At 38.2% G+C, this 26464-nt stretch overlaps 1 protein-coding gene across 19 annotated transcripts in view; it reads right to left on the minus strand.

Annotated features, from left to right (window-relative positions):
* Window positions 1-8264: 8264 nt before the first annotated feature.
* Window positions 8265-26464, minus strand: part of DST (dystonin) — a 496232-nt gene continuing 478032 nt past the window's right edge. For 6 of the 19 annotated variants that reach the window (XM_043591694.1, XM_043591693.1, XM_043591688.1 and 3 more), the window contains 11 exons: window positions 25776-25905; window positions 23754-23917; window positions 22102-22264; window positions 20640-20794; window positions 20396-20470; window positions 19479-19496; window positions 16645-16762; window positions 14118-14317; window positions 13583-13693; window positions 10359-10482; window positions 8265-9539 (listed from right to left, as the gene is read on the minus strand). In XM_043591694.1, the coding sequence (XP_043447629.1) occupies window positions 9277-9539; window positions 10359-10482; window positions 13583-13693; window positions 14118-14317; window positions 16645-16762; window positions 19479-19496; window positions 20396-20470; window positions 20640-20794; window positions 22102-22264; window positions 23754-23917; window positions 25776-25905 (1521 nt within the window). In that variant the 3' untranslated portion in view covers window positions 8265-9276. Of the gene's footprint in view, window positions 9540-10358; window positions 10483-13582; window positions 13694-14117; window positions 14318-15252; window positions 15325-16644; window positions 16763-19478; window positions 19497-20395; window positions 20471-20639; window positions 20795-22101; window positions 22265-23753; window positions 23918-25775; window positions 25906-26464 lie in introns of all 19 variants that reach the window. The other 13 variants (XM_043591680.1, XM_043591685.1, XM_043591683.1 and 10 more) reach the window with 3 other exon arrangements.

Genomic DNA, 26464 nt, shown 5'->3' on the forward strand with positions numbered 1-26464 from the left:
AATTAAGAACAGATAAAGCAAGAAACTGATTAATAAGATGTGGGCCAGGACACGAACAATAACGCCAAGAAATAACCACTCACACAGTAGCTTGGTATAATAGATGGGCTTTGGGTTCAACCAGAACTGGCTAGTAAACATGGATTCTTCTACTTATTAACTAGGTGATTTTGAGCATGTAATTCTCAGAGCCTCAGCTCACTCCCCATTCCTTTCATACCACTGCTATCTGCCAACAGCCTTGTGAGGGTGGGAGGAGTCAAACTCCAACATGGCTCTAATATTCCTTTAGCTTTTCCCTAGAAACGCAGCACCTAGGGGAATTGGTACAGCAGCTAGGGGAGAGGATGGAGCTTGCTTGGATCTATTGATCCAGTTGTTCTGGAACAGGTACATGTAGGAAAAGTTTAATCATCAGACACTAGCTATATGAGCTATGTCTTCAGAGATCCAGAGAGTCCAAGGACATTTCTTATGCCTTGATATATTGAAAGACCCCAACCAAACATTTTCTTACGCTTGTATTAAAAACCTGTGTGATATGCCTAAAATGGCATGACATGATAAGGTATAATTAAAGAGCTAAAAGAAAAAAGTAATAGAAGTAATAAAAACTAAAGAATAGCTCTGTCCCCTGAAAACCAATGTATGTGTTTGGTATGAAAAGTGCTATCTGGATTGTCTCTGGGTTAACAATAACTCAGAGGCAAGCTGGCGTATACCTACTGTGAAAAACTCTAGTGTTGCTTCATTCTACATGACATTTCTTGGATAAACATTGGTTTGAAGTTCACAAAACTGTGCCTGCTCTTGAGGTGTTTTGTGCACTTCGGTTTTCTAGACAATGCTATGAAGCCATTCCTCTGAATATGAAAGTGATCCTACTGGCACCAAGCAAATGTCAAACCACACTGAGACATGTATACAAGGAGGGAGGGCCCATAAGAGCATGTTTTATCTTTTGCCAAACTTTCCCCTGCTTCACAAAAGGGTATGTGTCTCTTAAAATGCATACGCTGCAAATGTAAGATCCCTTGGAAAAAAAACTTGAACGAGATACTACGACCAACTAGTTAATTCCTTGGAGCTCTAGGCCAGCAGAGGAACATTTAGGTGCCAGTGACAAGCACATATTCCCAGCCGTGAACATTGGGTGTTCTCCAGTAGAGCAAATCTAATGTATCCATAGAACAGCAACCTAGAGCCTCCAGAGTTACAAAGGAAGGGGAATTAAGACGAAGGAAATTGAGGCAAGGCAACATTTAACCAAGGGGTGAGGTGGGTTCTAGTGAGTTGCCAGCCTAGAGTCTTCACTCCATCAATCCTCTCATTGTATTTGAAGAATGTTCATTAACTTCCCAGTGCCTCTCCATTGTCCCTATTAGGGAGCCACTCATGTCCATTTGTACTCTACCCTGTTTTTGTTGTTGAAAATGTCAGATAACACTCCTGTGGCCTGGGATAAACAATCTTTGCCTGGATGATTGTCTTATTTATTTCCCAATATGACACTTTTTAAGAAAGTGAAGCTTTGGAGAAACATTCCTCTTCCAAACTAGACTATGTTGAATCGGCAATTGAATTTTGATATGTCACACTCTTCACGTGTGATGAAAAGGACTTTGAGATTTTTTAGAGATTTTAAAACCTGTTTCTTCATTACATAAGTGGGTCAAGAGATTAGAATACAGCTTTTATGATTTAGTATGATGGTAGGCAGCCTTCAAAGATGGCCTCCAGTGATCCCTGCCTCCTGGTAGTCAGGCTCTTGAGTGTGGGCTGGACCTAGTGATTTGTTTCTAATAACATATGGCAAAAGTAGATAGGATGTCATTTCTGTGCTTAGGTCATGGAGAGTGTGACTTCATCTTGTTGGACTTTATTGGTCTTTTTAGTTTGCATACTTTGATGAAGCAAGCTGTTGTGTTGGAGGGGCACACATGGCAAGGAACTGAGGGTGGCCTCTAGCCTGGCAGCTAGCGAGGAACAGAGTCCCTTAGTCCAACAGTCTATGAGTTAACTTGACAACAAACTAACCAACCAATGAGTGAACTTGAGAGTGGATCATGTCCCAAATCAACTGTGACACTGATGAATGAGGCCCCAGTGGGAACCTTGACCGTAGTCTCATAAGAGATCATGAAAGCAGAGGAGCCAGTTAAGACTCATATAGATTCTTGGTTACAGAAACTCTGAGATATATTGTTTGAAATCACCCAGTTTTAGGGAAATCATTGTCCAGAAAAGGAAAGCAATATAGGTATCATTCTATTTCTACTTCTAAAGACTAAAATACAGATAAACAACTCAAGCGTCTTTGACTTTTTTTAGTTTAAGTATGTAACTAAGGATACCAACCAGAAAGTACAATATGACTTCAAAAATTTTAAACAAAATAACAACTACCTACAAAATTTATCAGTGACTTATTCTGAGTAGTGGGGTGATTAGCAATTTTATTTTCCTCTTTGTACCTTTGTGCATTTACTAACCTTTCTACAGTTAACAAACATAGCTTTATAATAGAAGTTGATAATGAAACATATCACTAAATGTGTAAGAATCCCACTTCCAAAATGCAGTCAATATAAATCAAAGGATTGTACTAAACAAAATTATTCACTGAATTAACTACCTTTTATACACGGTTCGACAAAAGCAAAGGATTCTGACACTTTTATATAAACTGACATTTAAAAGATGCATTTTCAGAGTAGGGTGAGAGCCAGATGAGCAAAAGAACATATGCGTGAAAGTACCAACATAATCTGAAATATATTTAAGTGATAGATCCAGGATAAATGCCTAGGACCACCTTGTAAAGCCCTATTGTCAAACTAAGTAAAAAATGAAGCAGGAAAATCTGAATGTACATCATTCCTTACATATCTTAATTAGATATTTTTTGTTTAGGTCACATTATATATGTTTCCACACCTGAAGTTAATTTTTGAAAAACACTTGCCTTGAAAATACTATACCATGACATGGTGAATGAAGAGTTACAATATTTATCCACATATATTTTCAATGAACTTAAACAAAAGGCAGAATATTCAAAAGTTTAATTCAGGTAAGGCATTTAGATTACTTATCTGGCAGCAAGAAGAATCAGGGCTCTGGTAACTAAGCGATGAATCAACTTTACAGGGAAACATTTTACGCATCTTGTAGTGGTTGGAGAGAAAAGGGATGTTAAATATTAGCTATCTCAAAACAGACCATCTTCCTCAGCAAGCCAATTTTAAAAGGTTGCTACTTTTTTTGGAACTAGCTAATTTGATGAGACATGAAACAATGGAAAATTAGTCTAGTTATGGAACACAAGACATTTCCAACACTCCAATTATCTTAAGATGAAGTTTGCTGCTCTGGAAAATCCAGATGTGGTGTGGCTTCCTGAGAGAGGTCACGATCGTGTCTTCTTTATGAAGGTGCCATCTTTAGAAAAGAATGTGTAGGCCCTGACATAATGGTGACGTGTAGTGGAATGACTATTGGTCTCAGTATGAAAATATTTATCTACTCATGTTCTAGCTGTGTAAGCTTGGAAAAACAACCCCCCCTTCTAGCTTCATTCAAATTATTCATTAAATGCAAATAATACTTATCTCCTATTTCAATGACTGGTTGAGAACCTCAGTAAGATATTTATTTATGTTAAGAGCTTTACAGACCAAAGTTGACATACAAATGTTAAGACTAAAAGAATCAATATGGGCATAATCAAGTATCTGAAGAAGCAAAAGATTTCCCAGGAGAAACAACTCCAAATTAATCACTGATGAGATACTGTAAATTTTTTTAATGTTTATTTACATTTGAGAGAGAGAGAGAGAGAGGGAGAGAGAGAGAGAATGAGCAGGGAAAGAGCAGAGAGAGAGAAGGATGGAGACAGAATGTGAAGCAGGCTCCAGGCTGTGATCTGTCAGCACAGAACCCAATATGGGGCTCGAACTCACGAGCCATGAAATTATGACCTGAGCCGAAGTTGGACGCTTAACAGACTGAGCCACTCAGGCCCCCCCCCATGATGGGCTTTGGAAATAATGATGTGTTCCTCCCCCTCCCCAACCCTGAATTTTTGGAGACTAGCTAAGCAGGGCTACAACCACAGATAACCACTAGCAAAGGCATGTATCTTTGCTTAACTAGGAGCAGAGGAGAAAGGAACTGTAGAACATACTTCTACCCTGTGGAAAAATGGGTGAGTAGTGGCAAAAGAAAATAGTGTAGAACAGTGACCTCTAAAGCAGGTTGTACACAAGGTGACCGCAGGGGATGTGGGAAAATAGGATATCTATTTCGAATTCCATTTTGTTTAAAAGAAAGAGGAGGAAACTAACCTTCACAAACATTTACGTTGTCTATTTCAAATATGTACATATACCTATATTGATGTTGTTAAAGATAGATCATACTCTAAGATTATGTTGAGCCTTGCAAAATTAGCTAATGATAAAATACATGCAAGAAATACCTTGGAAGAAATTAACATGCATATATTGGAAGGGTTTGTTCAAAAAACTTTTATTGATAGAAATATGCCATCAAAGAGGGCTGGAGACCACGGGCATGGAAGTTAGAGTATAAGGCCCTGGGAATTAAATATCCTAGTCTTTGCCCTGGGGTAAAAGTAGTTATATTTTAGTAATATTCTAAACGAATGGTTTGTTTTTAGGTGAGGATAACTTTTGAAAGCTTCTTAATCTCTATTCTCATATCCTATGCAGTCTTTTAATTTCAAATAATGGAGTATAATAGAAGTGTGGTAAAACAATACAAAATCCCTTTGAACACATTTTGCTTTGCATATAGTCTTAGCATGTTGGAAGCAGAAAGAATTCCGTTTTTGTCATCCTTCATCCTAACTAGATAGCCAACATTTCTATAGGCTCTGAAATTACATAAAATCAACCCAAGCTTTAGAATTCGGTAGGTTGTCAGATTTTCGTCATATGAACTATTTCTTGCACAAACGTGTTACCCATGACTCTATTCTCTGCCCAGTAGATTTTGATAAGCATGAAGTCAATCCCTAACATGACTGAAGGGAACTTATTAAAGTACTTAAAGACACAGTGTCCATCCTTGCCTTCTTTGTGGGACCCCCAAAGGTAAGTCACGGCCAAGTGGCAGTGTCATCAGATACACACACAACAGCTTGGGCACTTGTACTGTTGGGTGGTTATCTCCTCACCCAATTGACAATAAAGCACATGCATTTCAAAGCATCTTGTCAAAAAAGGAGTAAATCATTGCACTACATTACAGTTTCCCTTGTAAATGCTGAAAGCAAGTTTTACAAGGATAAAAAAAAGGCGGGGGGAGGGGGGAGCAACATCCTTTCCTAGTCTCTCCTCCTTTTCAGCTTTACAGGTCAATTCCTGACAGTCACAGGGCACCTCCCAAGCCCTTCCACCAGCATGTGCCATAAAAGGAACCAGATCTGATATTTGGCCAGGCCCATCTAGTTCTGCACTGAAATCAAAGAGGATGCTCCATTATTTCAAAACAAGGTAGCAGTACATCAGAACTAGTAAGTTTTGATTTTTTAAGATAAACAAGCTACCCCATGGTTCCCTAGTGCTTAAGAACTGTTATTTAAACAAGGAGACCTTTAGGCCAAGGTGGCTCTAATGTCTTAATTGCAAACCAAAGTTTAAGCCTGTAAATGCCTCAACGTTAAAAATCAAAATACCTTGGGATGCCCAGGTGGCTCAGTCAGTTAAGTCTGGCTTTGGCTCAGGTCATGATCTCACCGTTCATGGGTTCGGGCCCCACGTTGGGCTCTGTGCTGACAGCTCAGAGCCTGGACCCCACTTTGAGTTCTGTGTCTCCCTCTCTCTCTACCCCTCCCCCCACTCATGCTGTTTCTGTCTCTCAAAAATAAATAAAACATTAAAAATTTTTAAAAAATCAAAATACCAAGGACAACCAATTACAAACGGCCAACTAGGGCTTAAGCTATAGTCAATCAATAATTTCCTTACTTTCCTTCCTTCCTTGCTTTTGTCTACTCTCTATCTCTCCCGAGCTCCTGTCAGTGGAGCACTCCCAACCACTTCCAGTTTGGTGCTGATTCCAATAGATTTTTGCTCAAATAAACCCCTACATTGTTTTTAAAATGTTTATTTCTGAGAGCGAGAGTGCCCAAGTGGGGGAGCAGAGAGAGAGAGAGGGAGAGAGAGAATCCCAAGCAGGCCCCACACTGTCAACGCAGAGGCCAACACAGGGCTTGAACTCACAGACCGTGAGATAGTAACCTGAGCAGAAATCAAGAGCCAGACACTTAACCAACTAAGCCACCCAGGCACCACAAAACTCCTAAAGGTTTTATAAAACTCCTAAAAGTTTTATAAAAATTCCTCAGTTTGTGGCACCTGAGTGGCTCAGTTAGCTAAGCGTCTCTTTGTTTCAGCTCAGGTCAGGATCTTATGGCTCCTGAGATCGAGCCTTATGTCAGGCTCTGCACTGACAGCTGGGAACCTACTGGGGATTCTTTCTCTCTCTGTGCCCCTCCCTCACTCATGCTCTCTCTCAAAATACATAAATATTTTTAAAAAATTAATTTATCTTTTAACAGAACCAAACTTTTAAGATTTTTAGAGTTGATGGGGCACCTGGGTGGCTCAGTCCATTAAGTGTCTGACTTCAGCTAAGGTCATGATCTCATGGTTCAGGAGTTCAAGCCCCACAAAGACTCTGTGCTGACAGGTCAGAGCCTGGAGCCTGCTTCAGATTGTCTCCCTCTCTCTCTACCCCTCCCTCACTTGTGCTCTCTCAAAAATAAATATTAAAAAAAAAAAGATTTTTAGAGTTGAGATTCATTTCAATGTCATGGTTTTTTTTTTTTTTTTAAAGTTTATTTATTTTTGAGACAGAGAGAGACAGAACATGAACGGGGGAGGGGCAGAGAGAGAGGGAGACACAGAATCGGAAGCAGGCTCCAGGCTCTGAGCCGTCAGCCCAGAGCCTGACACGGGGCTCAAACTCACGGACCGCGAGATCGTGACCTGAGCTGAAGTCGGACGCTTAACCCACTGAGCCACCCAGGCGCCCCTCAATGTCATGTTTTTTAAAGAAAAAGAGAGAAAAATGAAAGAAGAGACAAGGAAAAGGAAGAAGGTGTGTGTGTAGGGAAAGAGGTGTGTCTGCTACATTCCCTGAAATTTATGGGGGGACTCTTCAGAAGTCAACCTGTGGGTAAAGGATTAGTTTAAGAGGAAACAAAGATCAGGCATCAAAGTTTGAAAAGCTCCCCATGAGGGCAACTGCTGATAACTATGAGCAGTTCCTTAAGAATTCTCTGAAGTATTTTAAACCACTTGTCTTTCTTCAAAAGCTTATTTAACTTATAAAAAAGAGAGAGAGAGAGAGCAAAATCCCCAGGTCTTTAACAGGGGTGGCATTCAAAGAGGCTGAGATAAAAAACATTCCCTTAAATTTGTCTTTGAAGTAGAAATGTGATCACACGCCAATCACCGAAGGAATAAGGACAATTCCCACTGCTTTCTCGGATGACATGTTTATAAATGCATGAATGACAACACGTGATCTGTTAGGTTAGGATTACCCTTTTCCATCAAGGACTCCCACCTGAGACCCATGCTTGGCGAGAAAAGGAACTACTATCACTTAAAAGCGGCACCTAATTTCTGTCAGTGGAGACTCCAGGCCCTTCTCTGTTGGCCTCTGTGAACAAGGCCAAGCAGGGAAAACATAATACTATCCCCATGAGCCTCAACAACATTTGCTGAGATAAATTTACGGAGTTCTGGGGAGAGTCATAACCTGTCACGCCCTAATCAGGATTGGCCATTCTTCTAACGGCCATTTTTTGTATTTAGGAAAATTTGATCACTCGATTTTTAAATGTACACAGGCCAGAAAAATATCACTATATTGTCTTAATAATAAAATCAGCACCCTGTCACACATCCCCTGGTTTTAATTCACGTTTTTTAGTGATTTGACTGATTTGCTTGTTGATGAACTGTTTCCCCCTTGAATAGAAGATAGCAAGGAACCTGCAGCCTCAGGGGAACACAGGAGCTTGCACACGGTTGGTACTAAAAATATTTGTAGAATACTGAATATATGTTAATGTCATTCTTAGTACATACCTTATTGTGTCCCTGTGTTTTGATGCCCCCCAAACTTACCCTGTCACACTATTAGTAAGAATACATCAGACGTACAACCTTTATTCAAAACAAACAAACAATAGAAAAAGTTCTTTAAATAATCAGGTATTCCACATGTTCAAGTGAATAGGTTTTATTAAATGCATACTAATATCTTTCTATAGTATGTGAGTATACATAATAAATTAAAATGTATATATTTATTAAATATAGATATAATACCAGAACATGATTATTTCAGATGAGAAATCAAAATAAACCCATTTTTAAGTATCTTTTGGTCACTCCAAATTGATATTGCTCATAAAAAAATACACGGATTTTCCCTGGGGAAAAAAATTAATTCCATAGCAATGTAGTTAAGGGACATGTTTTATTTCATAGCTTTCTGCAAGCAAAATTGCTTTGATACAAAATGAGTTCAATGATACAGGTGCTACTGTCCACTCAAGCAAAAGAAAACCTCACATTTATATGAATGCACTTTATAATTATATTCTTACAGTATAATAGGTCTAATATCCGGGACGCCTCTGGCCTCATGTGAAGCAATGGCACAGAAATGCTGTAAGGTTCTCGAATGTCATAGCACTGGCAAGTGCCTAAAGTAACTTCCTGTGAGTTCTCTGTCAGACACTGCTTAAAGAACTGTACGTGGTTGTGTTCGTCTGTCTGCCCTCCCCCTTTTAGTTTACATTTTAATGATCTCAAAATGTATGCCCGGTGTGTGTCTTTTGGCTTCTCAGAGTGTCTACAAAAGCAAGAAAATGTCATGAGGTATCCTTAACGTTAGCTGCGGCTGTCGTGCTGTGGCTGTCGGAGAGGATGAGGACTTACCTGTAGGTACAGTCACCGATTCTAGTGTGTGCTCCACACCTTACAGTGCGGAAATGTTAGTGCATGTTAGACTCTTTCCTCCCCCTCACATATGATGTGACTTTAACCCCCAGAATATCTGACAAGAAATTATACAGATAAAATAAGAAGACAAATACACAAATAAGGCCATCTGCAGAATTTTAAACTCAACTCCTTGCAATTATTTCATAATAATTTCTACATCATATTTTACATCTTTCAAACTTAAATAATAAACGCTCAAGGAAGGGCCGCGGTGGAACCAATTGCACTATCTCTTTGAGGACTTGTCCAATTTGCTGGCAGGTGATTTCCTCTGGGGCGTGGGGATTTTGGAAGGCTTGGCTGTGGAGGGCCGAGAACCTGCTCGGGGCGTAGGCCTGTGTGTCTGGGGGACAGTCTCCACATCTGAGCACACAGACTGGATTTCCGAAATGTCAAAGTCTGACGCATCACTGCCTCGGCGGCTGCTGGCCCTGCTGCCAGCTTTGCTTCCGGCTCGGCTTCCTGGTCGGCTGGGAGTCTTCTTGGGATCTGAGGAGAGAGGACGGAGTTGAACCACCCTCATTACCGGGTCCATTGACAACACATTCTTGAAACCTAATGCCACCTTTAATCTCAACACATTTTTTTTGTCACCTAGCAGGCACTCAGCAGACACTTGTGGATTCGTGGCCTTTCTGCATTCCCTAGGGTCGGTAGCCTCACTCTAAGTCAATGTAATATACAAAAAGGTAGGCTTACAGACAAAAGGTAGGTTTGGGCTTAGACAGGATTCCATTTCCTACAAACAGATATAAGGAATATACCTAGAATTTAACATTATGCTTTCCAAAGTTTAACATGTGTACCTAGGGATGTGTGCAGGGCAGACATGGGGCAAACGCTTTACCCGAGGATAAGTAATTAGAAGCACAGAGGAATTTAAAAGAGAAGTCTTGAAATTTTAAAGAAACTTCATGCTTACTGAGCCCACAACCCCAGGGACCAGGTTCACTATTCTGTGAAGAAGCAGGACTAGCACGGGTGTAAGGCCCAGTCCAGTTGGGTTTTTCCAACCACCCAAAATGGAGCCCAGGAAACTTGTAAGCAGACAGAAGAGCCAAGGCTTCCAGCGTAAAGGGGTAGGATACTGCTCTAGTTTTTTTTATGTTCATCTTCCTTTGATACTTTCCAAAAGGGATTTTCTTGTCATTTATCCCCTACCATTGTTGGAGGACAGGGCTATGTGTCGTTTTGAAAGAATACAGCACTGTCAATTTGTTATTTCATTCGCCATGAAGAAGAACAGGGACTTTCACCTTCAGATCATACCGCAAAAAGCTATCACAGAAAGAGCCACATCACACTTACCAGCAAACTGTGTTCGGACTCTGGCGGCTGCGGTGGTTATCAAGCCACTGTCGTCCCCAGAGTGGAAGCCTTTCCCTGATAAATATCCTGGAAGTCGAAGCTTGCTTCCTTGTATTGGTGTTCCCTGTATTTAATCAGTGAAAGGACATTTCAAGAAATCGTTCCTGTTCCACGATATTCCACTGACACCACGTTACAGATTGGTGGAAGCCCCTGCACTGGGCCTCCTCAGGAGGGGGAGTGGGAGAGGCTTTTCGATTAGACGTGGCATGGGGTTCTCTCCACTTGCTTCTTCCCACTCATTCCTTATTCCCTCCCTGAGTTAAAAAGGAATTCATATGGAAGAGAAAACACAGAAATAGAGCTCCCCAAAGGATAGCAAGGGGAAAAAAAAGGCAAATTAAACCGTGAGCACATTAGTATCTTTCAGGTTGTCAGTGAACATTATGGAGTTAGAAGAGTCTTGCCAGAAAGGTAGGGAGTGCATGGTACAGAGAGAGAATGGGACTCTGAAAAAGCTGTGCTTGAATATTCTGGTGCCTCCAATGCTTTTAGGGAACCAGCCAGAAATAAAACTGACAGAACAATAAGTAAATGATGCCTCAACAGTCTTCATTTAAACAAACTTAACTGCAAAAAAGAGGCAGTGACATTTTACAACTTGGTACCACATCACTTCATCTACTTTCATTTCCTTCTATGGTCTTTATGCAGGAGACACGTGGGCAACACTTAGGGAAAATTCTTTAAAAATTCTTATAGGAGTTCACAGAGAATGCCTAAAGCAATCACAACCATGAGATTTTATTATAAGCCTAAAATCACTGCATTTTTTCCAGACCACTACAACATTCTGAAAATTTCCCCAAAGTTAACAAAATAAGCAAATCTCCCATGAAGTATAAGGGATGTCACTTGCCTCAATGAACTCACAGGGAGCTGCTCAGAGGAAATGAACCTGTACAAATTATGTGGGCATTTTTTATTTTTATTTATTTTTATTTGTTTATTTAATATGAAATTTATTGTCAAATTGGTTTCCATACAACACCCAGTGCTCATCCCAACAGGTGTATATGGGCATTTTTTAAATAAAAATTTTTTTTTCTAAAACCAGAGTGAGCAAACATGAGTGGGCAGGAGGGGCAAAGGGAGAGAGAATCTTAAGCAGGCTCCATGCTTAGTGCAGAGTCCAATGTGGGGCTTGATCCCACGACCCTGGAATCATGACCTGAGCTGAAATCAAGAGTTGGACGCTCAACCAACTGAGCCACCCAGGCACCCCATGTGTCCATTTTTTTTAAAAATTAGTTTTTCTCATATTAGTTGTAAATGTGTATGTAAGACATTTTGATATATTAGAGTTGCAATTTAATATAAATGTAATATTCAAAATTCTTTACATATGTATTCTATGCATACATTTAAGGACAGAATTAATATGTGATTTGTATACGTATATAACTTAACTCTTCGGGGCGCCTGGGTGGCTCAGTAGGTTGAGCATCAGACTCCTGATTTTGGCTCAGGTCATGATCTCACAGATTGTGAACTGAGCCCTGTGATGGGCTCCATGTTGACAGTGCAGAGCCTGCTTGGGATTCTCTATCTGCCCCTCCCCTACTCGCTCTCTCTCAAAATAAACATTTAAAAAAACCTTAAATTTTCAAAATACTTTCATCCATGTAAGGATAATTAATCCTTACATTCCCCTAATCACAACTTTTTTGGCAAATGTGAAAAATGAGGGCCTGAGGAGGGCAGTGATCTGCCCAAGATCTGACAACTTTCATCTAGTTAAATTCCTAAGTTTAAAAGAATCTTGACAACCCACAAAAGAGTGAGGACCCCCAAATTATGAAACATATCACCCAAGGTGGCAGAATTCATTGCCATGTAAAATCATTCTTCTTGGAAGGCCTTGACTGCTCTTATTTTAGGGTCACCAACCCTACCTAGGATTCTCACAGACCCCTCCATAGAGGTATATACCTTAGTTGTTTTCTCTCTTTGGTTGTTTTGTCTAATGAGGCTATTTGAAACGAAACATAGTTTTATAGTAGTTTAAATAACATACTTAAACTCTAATCTGGGGGAATCTCTAGTTTTAAAAAAATTGGCACATAGCAGCATAGCCCTAAATATTTAAAACATATATGTTGCTTGAGGCCTCTTGAACTGTTCTCAGTTTTTGTTACACTAGATTCACCATAAGTGACAGGGTAGAAATGAAGGGTCAGGGAATGAGGAAGAATTGAAGAATGGATTGTTTCTGCCTCAATTCTACCATTACCAGTAATGACATTTTGAATCATGAGAGTAATGAAATTTTCTCTGCTTACCTCTTACTACTGATGTGAGGATTAAATAATAGATTAGAAAGTGTTTTGAAAAGCATACAGGGCTTTTTACAGGTACCATATATGACTTTCATAAAAGGGTCCTGGACTTCATTTCAAGCAAAGTTATTTAGGGACATCACCCCAATTATTGTACCTCTAATCAAGTATGTGATCATTTGATACCTATGTGTGTGTCATTTTACAGAGAACTTTCTTTCAAATATATTTGGTTGATTTTCACTTGAATGAAATGGTCTGATATATGAGCTAATTGGGCACATTTTACATGACCTAAATATCTTATCTCCATAAATCCTGCCATATAAAAAGCTGAAGCACACTTAAATAATAATCCTTAAAGTCTAATAAAGACACATACCTATTGAAAATGCCAGATAACTTTTTTCATACCTAAGCCACCCCCCCGCCACTGAAAACTAAAAGGCTTTTATGTCTTACCCACCCAGTGTTCTTGTGCAGAAATAAATGTAGCATACATTTGGAAGGACCTTGCTCACAGTCTACACTTAATAAATATTCTTTTAAGCAAATACTTGTAAATGACATTGCCTCTCACTCTCACCTGAAGGGGTATTGTTGCATTTCTTGCCCAAATAATGTCTAGAAGCACAAGCATACCATGAGCTCTAAAAGAAACTTGACATAAGTCTAATATAATCTCCTGTATTTCACTCTCCCAAGAGAGAAAAGACACTCTCATGTCTTCCCAGAAATGCGGAGTTGTTTATTATTTTATAGAAGTCTGTAAAAAGACGTGGTATTATCAAAAGTGCATGTGTTAAGGGAGAGGTAAAGCAATGTTAGTGGGTGACAGTTTCAGTTAAAGAAGACTGTTAGACTAGAATCTGGGCCTTACGATACCTCTGCAGACGGCACGGAAAAGTCTGAGCACTCTGCTGGTTTACAAGGAGTTGACATTTTGCTGTTTGTCAACCATGGTTTACCATAATTGCGTGTTAAAGGATGGAGAATCTGTATGGAACAATGGCAAATCAAATGTAAAGGACAGCAGATAAAAAACAAACCACAGAAAGAGATATTCATAGCAAAGAGTAATGTTTCACAGTAAGAATGATAACGATTAAAAATAAGTGGAAAGATTGGATGGCAAATTATATACATCAAAAAAATAAAATAAAAAAATAAAGCTTTATTTAAAAAGAAAAACCAATCTGAAAGGTAACCAAAGCCCCTAAATAGACAGTCTCCATATGAGCCACAAGGCAAAAGCACATATGTAGATACATGTTTTTAAATCCTTCGTGCATCATATTGTGAGAAGGGATACAAATGGAGAAGACAGGTCCTTCAAATGCTGGGGTCCCAAAACATTCAAAAGTATACCGGAGACAGTGACTGCATGGGAGAAAGACAACCTTTCCCAGCTGAGTCTTACCTTGGGTGTGCTGGTGGCAGGGACCTGTGGAGAGGCCGCCTGGCCAGCCTGACTGGACACAGATGTTGAGCGGTTGGGTGAAGCTCCTCGTGACGAAGGCCGCGATCTTCGGCCCCGGGGCCGGAAGGCTGCCATACCCTGACTGGCACCATCTGCTAAAATGAACTTCTCCCGAAGTTCCATGTTTGTCCTTCCTTTGGCTGGATTACGTGGCACACAACGAGGTACACAAGCAAAAGAGGAAGGGGGAGAAAAAAAGAGACGCTCAATCAATTTACGGGAAGAACAACCAGCTGGCACCACAGATTAAGTTGAGGATTTCAAGAACATCTTTTTGCCATGCCAACTCCAACTCAGCATAACAAAAAGTTAAATGCATTCCTTTACAATGCATTCCTTTTGGATACAAGTAAGTTTGGGAAAGAAAAAAAAATAGTGTGTTTATTCTAACACTAGACACCAGCAAGAATAACCACTATTAAAGAAAGAGTCAGCATGAAAATGGAAAGCTCATGCTAAAATATTGTTAATCCACCAGCTACTGATGCCCACATGGTTTCATCGCCCTTTCTGCACACTGAGAAGACAAGCCAGTAAGGCGGGGACTGTGTCTTTTGCATGTACTACTGAGGTAAGGAGAATGCCAGTTTTTTAACACTGGAATTAATTAAACAATAGAATTACACAGAATGAGAGATGGCTTGTTAATCATGATGACAACATATAAACTCTCAGGTTCTTCACTTAAATGAGGCAACTAGTATTTTTATTTTATGCCTCCAAAAAGTCTGTTTAACCAACATGCAAATAACAAACACCAGACCCAAGGATAGGAGATAATCAGTGATGCAACACTCATACAAACACATATGCACACGGAGAACACTCCACAAGAACCCAATGAGCAACGTGTTAGCATGTGTTTGATCACTTACAGAACACCTACGTGTGCAACACACCGGAAGTGTGTCAACGGTTCAGAATTTAAATTTGGAAGCACCAGCTCAGTTGGATATGAGTTAAGCCATACGCGATGGATGAAGCATGTTATCTTAAAACAAATGATTAAAGCGAGAATGTAAAAGTAGGAAAGAGAAAAGGTAAGAGGGGAGAGGCAAAGAGAGGGGTTGCCAACCTATAGTAGGCTGAGTAGTAGTAATTGAAGAGTTTGATTCCGAACGTAACATTTTACTCCCATGATGATGAACTAGAAAAAATGACACAGGATACCAATCACATTAAAGAATACTGTTAGCAAGAGAAGAAACAAAGTACAGTAGTTGAATATGCAAAGGGTGCTCAGATCCGGCTTTTAGCACACATTTTAGAAGAAAAGTTGCATCAGGAAAAGAAGCACTCTGAGATTTGACTCCATAAGAAAAACCTATTTGGAAGACTTGGCCGCAGCCACGATAGCCTCTCTAAGCAACTCGACAGGATGCTACACATTCTCATTTCTTTGCTTCATAAATGAAGGTACATTACTTCAGGCTGCATTTACTAAGAAAGGGAGTTTTTGTTATTTTGCCCCTTTTTGGGGTGTATCTGTGACTTGCAGAGAGCAGAGCTACCTGTAGGGTTGTATGCTGATCGAAGGTGCCCTTGGCAGAGCAGGGCTCACTCTGATACACCTATGCATCCAGGTGCCAGCACTATATTAACAAACAGGCCCCACTGGAAGAACCCCGGCCTCCCGCAGGGTAGCCTATCAGTATCAGCACAAACATCTGTGGTTGTTTGTTTAAGAGGAGCAAAATGAGCTCACAGGTTAAAGAAAATCACAGAATTTTATTGTTTCCTTTTTTCAAAGAAAAATGGACCTACTAAGTAAAGGGGACCTAACTAGAGACTGCAATCAAACGACCATTTGTAAGGTAAATCAGTTAAGAATTCCAAAATCGACTATGGGATCTGAAAGATAAGGAAAATTAAAAGATAATCAAGGACTCTGTGGCTGGTAGATATGGAGTGAGCTATACAGTAGCATATGTTTATATTTTTAATGTGCTAACCTACAGCTTCCAAGTAAGCGTCAAGTTAGCAGTTGATAATTAATTTTTAAATGTTTAGGTATTACTTTCCTTACCTTCCCCCAATTTAAAGGAAAAAAAACTTTCACTTTTAAACTTTTACCATCCAGCATGTTCAGTCTTCTTCACCTCAGTTTCCTTTCATTTTACTTCGCTATTTAATGACAGATGAACTCTTTTCCCTAGTTGATGTAATTACTGACTTTGAAAATTGCATATGGGAGCATTTCATTAAAAAATGAATACATCTACTCTAGTCTTTCCTGTCTATCACTCTCATAATTATCCAGAAGAAGTAAGAAAAAAAAATGAGAAGAACATGGTTTACATGATTGCCGAAAGTTCTTTGGGAACTTTAGGCTGACAGAGACCAATGTGAAATGTTCATTATCGTAATAAATAACCAAAATTAGACCCAGCATGTTTTTGATGCTGGGAAGTAATACAAAATTGGTATACTTTCATGGTATTATTATCATAACATAGCATCTCCTTACCCCTGCAAGGATCATTTTTCACCAAGAACTCATCAAGCGCCATCCATCCGCCTCCAACACGAACCATTACGGTACTTCGTAGGATTCGAACGAGCCTCAGCTGCTGGGAGTCCCCAAACTGTGAAGATGAAAGACAGAACCTCTAATTGTCAACAGTAAGGCTAAACACCTAAGGATGATATGCAATCTGCAGTAGCTTAAGCAACCAACTTAAATTTCTTGCTTAGTTCACAGCGATTAGTAAAATCTCGTCAAAAGGGGTTTGAAATGATCTGCGTTAGACTGCTGCATGCTGATTTAGCCCAAAGGAAACAGTTTGAAAAAAGCTACCAAGGTTATCAAGTGTAATATTGAAGCTTTGTTCCAGAAATGAATTTTCTTTATGATAGAAACATTAGTAAGGCAGTAATTGAAAGATGTTTCTAGAAATTAAACACAGACACCAAAATAAGCACTGGCCCACCTGCCAGGGCTTATACAAAATAAGATTCTAAAGAAAGCTTAGTAAACTCTGATTCTTCTTCATTAAAACTTTCTCTTATACTAAAACTATTTTCCACTGAAATCTGCAGGAATAATCTCCATAAGCTCATTCGGTTTTCCCTAAGAGCAGTTTTGACTTTAGAGAGATAAAGCAGTAAATGAACATGACCAGCAAAAATTTCACAGTCAACTAAAATTTCTGGATCACTAATGATCTGGTAAACCAATCTGTCAAAGGCTGGATTAGTGTGCCATTTTGGATTACTGTACTATTAGAACAGCCAGTGACACATTATTACTGATACAGCTTTCGAATCTAAAAGGCTTTGTCTTAAAGCTGTTTGTACCATAATTACTGACACTAATACGCAATTGTGTTCTTACCCTTTCAGTGGATTTCCAATCACTTGGATATGCTACAAATTCTGCAAGTCTGGAATAACCGTCTAGAGTACAGATAGTTTTTGATCCTAAGATTTGTTTTGAAAGCCCATGAGAAATAATTTTATACTTTGAAATCATTTCTAATAGGCTCATGTTCAGCTTGTAAAAATCACCATACTGATTTTCATGGTTGCCAACTCAACAGATACCATAGCAAAATGAACAGTCAAGTAAACATAGTTTCTTTTAAAGGCAGGTAAGAAGCAATTGTGACTTTGACTATTTGTCTGGACTCATGATGGGTAAACGGAAAACTTCACTTTAAATAGAAAACAATCTGCTGCTTTTCAATATGCTTTAACATTGAGTTTCAGGAATAGAACCTAAAACAAAGCCAACCCATGACCCTGAAACTCAAAAGGACCTGGAGAGCATGTAAGATGCACCAGCAGGAACTCATGCGTTTTACATCAACCCTTTTTATATTGCTATTTCTAAAGTAGTCCATTTTCAAGCCTTGAGATTTAAACTCTCTTATAATTGAACCGGTTCCTGAAATGTAAATTAAAATTTTGAAATTAAAATATATATTTATTTTGTTAGAAAAAAATTTGGTGCTGCTAATAAGCAAAGGAAAAGGAAGGGATTTAAAGAAAATTACCCTTAAGAAACCAGATAATTAGACAAGATACTTTCAATCCAAGATTATGTTCAAAACAAAAGGAGAATTACTATTTTATAGAGATATTTCAAGTCTAATAAATATAAATTTTTATTTTGAGAATGTATTTTCTAGACAATAACATTGCCTTCAGAATTTCTCTAATTTTCCTAACAGCCAAATCGTGATGTAGGAAAAAAATAGATTAATGTTGCTCTTTGTGTTTTCAGTAAATAAAACCATTTAAAGTGAGCATTTTTCTCATCCTTTCCACAAATAAAAAATACTACCCCAATTGTTAACTCATAAAATAATAATAAGTGAATATGACAGTAACTTTTTATATATTATACTTAATGCCAAGTTTTAAAGACATCAATTCGAAGGACCTGAAAATTTCTATTTGAAAAAATTATGTGCTTGCAATAAATGGGAGTAAGAGGGAATTTGAAACTTAAGCTACAATATGGCTTAACAACTGAGAGGCAGAGGAATATCTAATATGATATGGTCAGGTATTACAAATAGTATGCTTCTTTCCAAAAGCATACAGGGAAGAACTCTTCTCCTGTTTAAATCAAAACACAATTTCTCTTATCTTTAGTTCTAAAACTTGTGATCATGACACAGTGCCACTGGACAGTTTATACTGACTTCAATGTGAAGTCAAAATGGGATAAAGTGTGGTTTAGGATTTCATATGGGAGATACATGTCCTCAAAATGAATGATACCAGTTAAAACCTCCAGAGTTAAAATTTCTACTTGGAAAATGCAAAGCCCTAAAATTGATGATTTAGGACAAATAGGACAATAGCTGCTTTGGAGAGAACACATTACTTGTGGCTGAGTGCCAGGGAGACTTCTCACTTCTCTGTCTTCCCACGTCATTGCCTGACGCTGGTCCTTCTCTAGCTACTGTAGACCATGTGACCTCAATGGTTAAATACAGTGTAGAGATGTGTGCAGAATCAAATTTGTGTTCCAATGAGTATTTGCATAAAATACATATAACATATTATTATAAACTGGAATTAAAAATTGCATTTGCAACACTGTGACCAGTCAAGCTACAATTTATTATCTGGTTTGCTTAAAAGTAATCTCCTCATTTAAGACACACTGCAAAAAGGAATCCTGGATCAAGGATCCTTACAGCATTTACAGAAACACCACGCCAACCAACAATGTAGTAGCTAGGGCAACAGCATGGGAAAGATTGGCCATGGCAAGCTTTAATGGCTATGAATTAAAGTTAAAAAAAAAAAATCATTGGGAACTTGAGAATACATTCCACTGGTTTATACCTGATTTCCCAGGAAGAACTGATAAAAAAAAAATGAAAAATGGAAGAAAGACACAATTAGTTCAATAGGAAACTTTCTATATGACTCTAGAACACACACACACACACATACACACACACACACAATCTTTCACACTCGGGGCTCCTGGATACAGTACCTAGTTTAGAAATGTGCAGGTACCCATGTGTTCAGACTTTAAACCAAATAGGCAGAAAATTTCCTATACAAGTTTTTTTGAAAAGCTTTGGGTTTCAAATTTAGGTTAGAAATTCAAATATGTAGATGAATCTTTTCCAATGTGGAAATATACAAATTAAAATTTAAAAAAATTTCATTTGTAAATAACAAACTGTATTAGGGAAACTCAGCACATTTCCTGTCTAGCTACTACATATAAGAGATATCCCAAAACAGAGAAAAAAAAGAGAGAGGAGTGACAAAGTCACATTAGTCTTCAAATAATTGTTCTGAAGAAGGTGGACTGAGCTTTTGAGACTTCGAATGAAAGGAAAAATAACTGTACAAGTGGAAAACATTGCCTCTTTTTTCACTTTTCTAAAAATGAGTCAACATTTTTAACTTTATGGTTCTGGCTTGGAATAGCTTTGTTACTAGAAATATGAAAACTTACCTGTAGTCATAATAAAATATATTATAAGTCACACGAACCAACTTGAGTATGTGAGATGTGTTTTCCTCCTTAAAAGTAACGTACATGTCAAAGATATGTCCTAATTTACAAAATGCAGGCTATGTTTATAGAATGTAAAATGACAAAAGTTGGAATTTTATAGACCACTATATTGTGATGTGAGGTAAAAGTAATTAGCATTCCTGGAAAGCAATGCAGATCAAATTGCATACAAATTTCAATTTTTCTCCTTCAAGAGAACTAAACCGTTATTTTGCAGACTTACCCTGTATTTGTTATCTCCGATCTGTTCAACTTGAAATCGTTTTGCACATTTACACTTAGCTACTTGTCTTGTCACCTGCCAAAAAGAACAATGAAATGTCCACTTTAATGTTATTACACACTGCGGAATCCTTAAAACCTTGACAGGACAACTCAAAATGAAATAAATAAAATGGCTGCATGGGTTGTGCAGGATATCCTGGCAGCACAAGACGTTGTTGCAGGTGGCGGAAAGATAATGATACCTCATCCTCGATTTTGTCGGCATCAGTGACAGGTTTATATGCGTCTTTATTCGGATGAAGGGCCGCTACAAACTCATAGTAGTCAATGTATCCATCGCCGTCTCGGTCAAAGATGTCTGCAACTGCGCTCATCTCCAGGCGGCTGGTTGGAAACTCTAAAATTTTCAGATAATAGTAAATAGCATTACTGAGGTATAACTGACAAATAAAATTGTAAGACAATCAAAAGTGTATATTGTGATGATTTGATACACGTACGCACTGTGAAAGGATTCCTCCCATCAAGTTAGTTAACACATCCATCACCTCACATATTTATCTTTTTGTTTTGTTTTGTTTTTCTGAAAACTTAAGTTCTACTCAGAAAATTTCAATGACACAGTACAGTATTATCAACTATAGTCACCACATTATACTTTAGAACCTCAGACCTTACGGTGAAAGATTGTACTCTTGTACCAGACTCTCCCTATTTCCCCTCACCCCCACCCCCAGACGCTGGCAACCACTTTTCCACTCTGAGTTTAACTCTGTATTTAGATTCCACGTATGAATGATAATTAGGATACTCTCAGAATAAGCCATACTACATTCCCAATGAAAGTTTTTAAAAACCTAGCTATTTACAGTAACATTTGACAAAAAGATTTAAGCTTTAAAAAAAAAAAAAGGAAGAGGTATAACATGTTAATTCTGCCTCAAGACATTCTTGATTGTATTATTTTGATCTTAATGCTGCCAGTTAAATTATCAGGGTCATCAAATATATTAAAATCCTTTTAAGAAGCCGATTGACATCGAAACAAACAAAACCAGTGTATAGGACCTGCATTTATCTTTAATGACTACACCAGGGTGAATCACTTGAAACTGCTATTTTTCTAGTTCAAAAACTGTTTCATATTAGTAAGTTTCATATGGCTCAACTACCACTTTACTTAAGGAATATATGGATTTTATACATACGAATATACACATTCATATGATTGTATTAAATTTCCTTTAAGAATTACTTCCAGTAACATCTTCCAGAGAAGGTATATCCATATGACTAAACTACCAATAAAGTGACAAATACCTTAAGAATTTTTAAAGAGTTCTAATTTCCTACTAATGACAATGATCAGAATGCCAATTAGAACAAAAAAAGGGAAGAGACTGACTTGCGTTTATTGATTTCCCATTATATGTCACGCCAAACAATCTAAGAATCAAATATTATTAACTTTATTATCCTAATGAGGACACAGCTGCAGTGGAACAAGGAATATACTAATTGTGGTTACACAATTACAAGTGTGCCTGAATCCAAACCCATGAATTTTACCAAGGGCACTTTTCACTGACGGCTGTGACTTCACAGCCAAGTTTAAAGGCGATGCTTTATTGGTAACACAAGTGTAAACGGTGCTTATTTTCTTTAAAAATTACATCATTTACAGTCACCCCTGTTGGGACTTACTTGAGGAAAGAATTCCATCAATAAATTCTTGTCGGGTTATTTTCCCATCCTGATCTTTATCAATTCTCCTGAAGAAGTCCATCACTCGAGATTTCTTATGATTCATCCATCTCATGTATTTTTTGCGCCAGATATCAAAATCAAAGTTAGCAAATTCCCTCAGCTGGAAAGGACAAAATGTATTTTGGTTAATTCAGTGCTCAAATTATATCTTACACTTTATGAATAAAGTTATTTTTAATATTTTAATATTTTTATCTTCTAGATAAAGCACCTATCTTTCCCACTTCAAACAAAGGTATGATCTTGCACAGAGAACTCAGAAACATTTTTCCTGTAATTTCACTAGTGTCACTGGCTTTTCTTTACAAATAAAAGTTCCTCAAAAAGTCAAACTGAAAAAAAATTTTTTTTTAAGTTTTTATTTATTTATTTTGAGAGAGAGATAAAGACAGAGACAGAGAGAACACAAGCTAGGGAGGGGCAGAGAGAGGGGGAGAGAGAGAGAGAGAGAGAGAGAGAGAGAGAGAGAGAGACAGAGAGAATCCCAAGCAGACTCTGTGCTGTCAGTGCAGAGCCCAATGTGGGGCTTGAACTCACGAATTGTGAGATCAAGACCTGGGCCAAGATCAAGAGCTGGATGCTCAACCAACTGAGCCCCCCAGGCACCCTCAAACTGAAAATTTCTGATCATGCCAATGTGATCATGTCCCAAAGTAATAACACCTCTAGAAAGTTCTCTGCCCACTGAGCACCAGGCCCAGCGTGGTAGCACTTACCTCTGTTCTCTCTCTGCTATTTGTCATTCTACCTCCTTTAGGCTTCTAAAAATTTCCCAGTTTCAGAATCTGAAACTCTAAATCTCAGATCACAGAATATAAACAATGAAAATATATGAACTATAAACGGTTACATTTTCCAGGTAATACCAAGCAATCATATGTCAAGCTTGATCTTTTCTTTTGAATTTTTTTAAAAATTTTATTTGAGAGAGAGAGAGAAAGAGAGAGAGCAAGCAGGAGAGGGGCAGAGGAAAGGGAGAGAGAGAATCCCAAGCAGGCTCTATGCCACCAGCACAGAGCCCAACATGGCGCTTGAACTCATGAACCATGAGATTATGACCTGAGCCAAAATCAAGAGTCGAATGCTCAACTGACTGAGCTACCCAGGCGCCCCAAGCTGGATCTGATTCCTTTTCTTACGGAGTCAGCTTCTGCTTATGTTTAAACATTATAGTTTGACCCTTGAACAACATGGGTTTGAATTGTGTGGATCCACTTACATGCAGGTTTTTTACAAAATAAAAAAAGACGTATTTTCTCTTCCTTGTGATTTTTTTCTTGTGATTTTCTCAATAACATTTCCCCTCTTCTAGCGTATTTGATTGTAAGAACACAGTATATAACAAATATACAAAATTTGTGTTAATTGATTGTTATCAGTAAGGATTCTGGTCAACAGTAGGCTATTAAGCAGTTAAGTTTTGGGGGAGTCAAACGTTATACGTAGATTTTTGACGATGCGGTGTGTGGAAGGGTGTTGGTGCCTCTAATGCTCATGTTGTTCAAGGGTCAATTATAATTTTTTATTACACTGATTCCCTAAACCCATATCCCATATATCAGGGGTGCAGAATGTATGAGTTTTCTAACCTCTTCCAGTCTGTCCAAGGCATCATTAAGCTTCCTCCTTCTTTCCAGTGCGAGGAGCCAAACTTGCTGCCATTTGCTCACCAACAAGTTGACCCTGGGATTTTTGGTTTCGATTTGTGTCTGTGATCCAGAGGGATATAAGCTTGATGCTGGGAAGCGCTTTCCTGTTAAAATACAACTTTAGTTAGGAGGGCAGTTTCCAGGGTTCTGAAATATGTTAAGGCTGGGCCTTTATCGTTCCCAGCTAAGACTGAATCACCTTAATTATTTAGAAATATCCTATTTAGATGATGCATAATGTTCAAGTCCAAATCTGTTTTACTTACCAAGGATCTTTTGTATAAATTAGAGAAACATATCTTGACAAGGGCATTTAAATACTGGAATGATCTCTTATAAAATTATGTTTAAAAGCATTTTCCAGCTTAAAATCCATGCCATTTCAATGACAATGAATTACCTTGTGATCTTCTCTCTTGTTAAGGGATGATAAAAGAGATCTCCCAGGACAGTGAGACTTATCTTAGAATAAGCTACACAAACTCAGCTGCCCTTCTTAGAAAAAAGGCTGAAAGGAGGGCAGGTGAGGGCAGGAGACACTGGCCATTCATTAGAGTCAGAGCAAGATACTTTACAAGTTCCAGTCAAATATCTAAGTGTGTGTAAAATCCCAGCGTTCATCCAAATCCATTTCCCGCTGAGATTGCATGTTTCCCGTGCATAGTCTCATACCCCAATTTCCTGCCTTACTAAAGTTTTCTCCCTCTTTTCTGGCTATTTTTCACAAGTTTTTATAATGTCACAGAACAATTGTCTCAATGCATTTTCCTCATCTACCTGATTAAATGTGGCCTAGAAAAACTACTGGCCTAAAGTCATACAGGAAGTGAGTGTCCAAGCTGGAAAATGCCCAGAGTTCCTAACTCCTATTGGAGGTATCAATAGCTAATATTTATTGAGCATTTAACTAACATGCCAAGAAGTATGCTAACCACCTCACACACATCAGCTCATTTAATTGTTACCAGAATCCAATGAAGTTATAATTATTCCCTTATACAGATGAGTAAATTGAGGCTCAGACAGAGTTTAAGTAACTTGTCTAAGGTTATATCTCCCTAGTTGGTAAGTCGTGAGAAGAGCCAAGGAGTCTGTCTCCAGAGTTCTTAATCACATTGTTACCTTGCCCCCTTGTGCAATACAGTAACTAAAAGATCTGAAACCATTTTTTAAATTAAGGCACTATTCAGAAATACATCAAATATACCACTATTCAGAGATAAATTTTGCTTATTTTAAATCTTCTCCAAACCAGCTATTAATTGTTTTAAGTGTCACTTTTGACACTCTTTTGTGGAGTCAAGGTAGTCTGAGAAGTAAATAGAACCTGAAGTCATATGAACATGGGCAAAATCTATTGGACTGCTGGTCACCAATGAATAGTTAGGTCATGAACTTTACCCAAGTCATGGTTATTTCTGTTATATTCCATCTTAGGGCTAGTTATATAATGAAAGCAAATGGAGATGATGATTTCTGTTCTTGTTGCAAATTTTTTCCAGTTTCTTCTAACTAATCTAAAAGATACCCTTCAAGCAAATAAATTTACACACAGAGACCTGGATATATCTTTTTCTTTATTTTTAAATAAGTTGCTACAATATTTGAGCCCACGTATTCTTTCAAGGAAACCTTTTATGATAGAGAGCTCACAGAATCACCAATTGTTCTAAAATTTCAAACGACAATTCAAAACTAACTTCCTTGCTTAACCATATTCATTTTAAAGAAATTAGGGGGCGCCTGTATGGCTCAGCAGGATGGGTGTCCAACTCTTGCTTTCAGCTCAGGTCATGATCCCAGGGTTGTGGGATCGAGCCCCATGTCAGGCTCTGTGTTGAGTGTGGATCCTGCTTAGGATACTTTCTCTCTCCCTCTGCCCCTCTCCCCTCCTCGCATTCTTTCTCTCTAAAAAGAAAAAATAATAAATAATAATAACTAAAGAACTTAGCCACTGCTTACTTCCTGCTCGTCCCTTATCCAGGACTGGAATATGGGACTGTAATGAGGCAGGATCAGCTGCCCTCCTCTTGTAGGTCTTGGTAACTTTATCCACATCAGGTTGTTTTCTGGTCATTTCCTCCATGAAGGTCTGAAATGTCAATGTCAATTAAATACAAGTATATCAGAGAAAACTATCTTTAGAAGTGAACTAAAAACAAAAGGATAAAAGGACCATGCTATTATTTCTGGAAAAAGGAATAAACATGTTGCATCTTTGGGGGAAAAAATGTAAGCCCACATAACAAAGCATTTACTCATATGTAAAGAATATAAAATGTGATACCTGTTAAGTAATTTCAGCATTGTAACAGTGATTTGTTTTAGTTTGAAGACCACACATAATCTGCCTGGGTATCAGCCCAAGCTCTTTCTGAAGAATCTTAAAGTGAGCATTTATCTGCAAAGCAACTAGTTAACTGGGTTGGTGCTTAGAACTTCTTTGTAGCACATTTCACTTACATATTTGAAATATTTAAGATGGCTCTGATGTACAGTGATGTAAAGCATCCACATTAAATGTGGATATATTTTAAATAGTCCTGTTAACATATATGTTATGCCAAGGCAGATAAAAGTTATTCACGTTAAAGTTTCCATTTAACAGGTTTGACTATCTTGCCATTTCTTATCTCATCTCCTTAAGCTTA

Source organism: Prionailurus bengalensis, chromosome B2, assembly GCF_016509475.1.
Source record: "Prionailurus bengalensis isolate Pbe53 chromosome B2, Fcat_Pben_1.1_paternal_pri, whole genome shotgun sequence".
Classification (NCBI taxonomy): domain Eukaryota; kingdom Metazoa; phylum Chordata; class Mammalia; order Carnivora; family Felidae; genus Prionailurus; species Prionailurus bengalensis.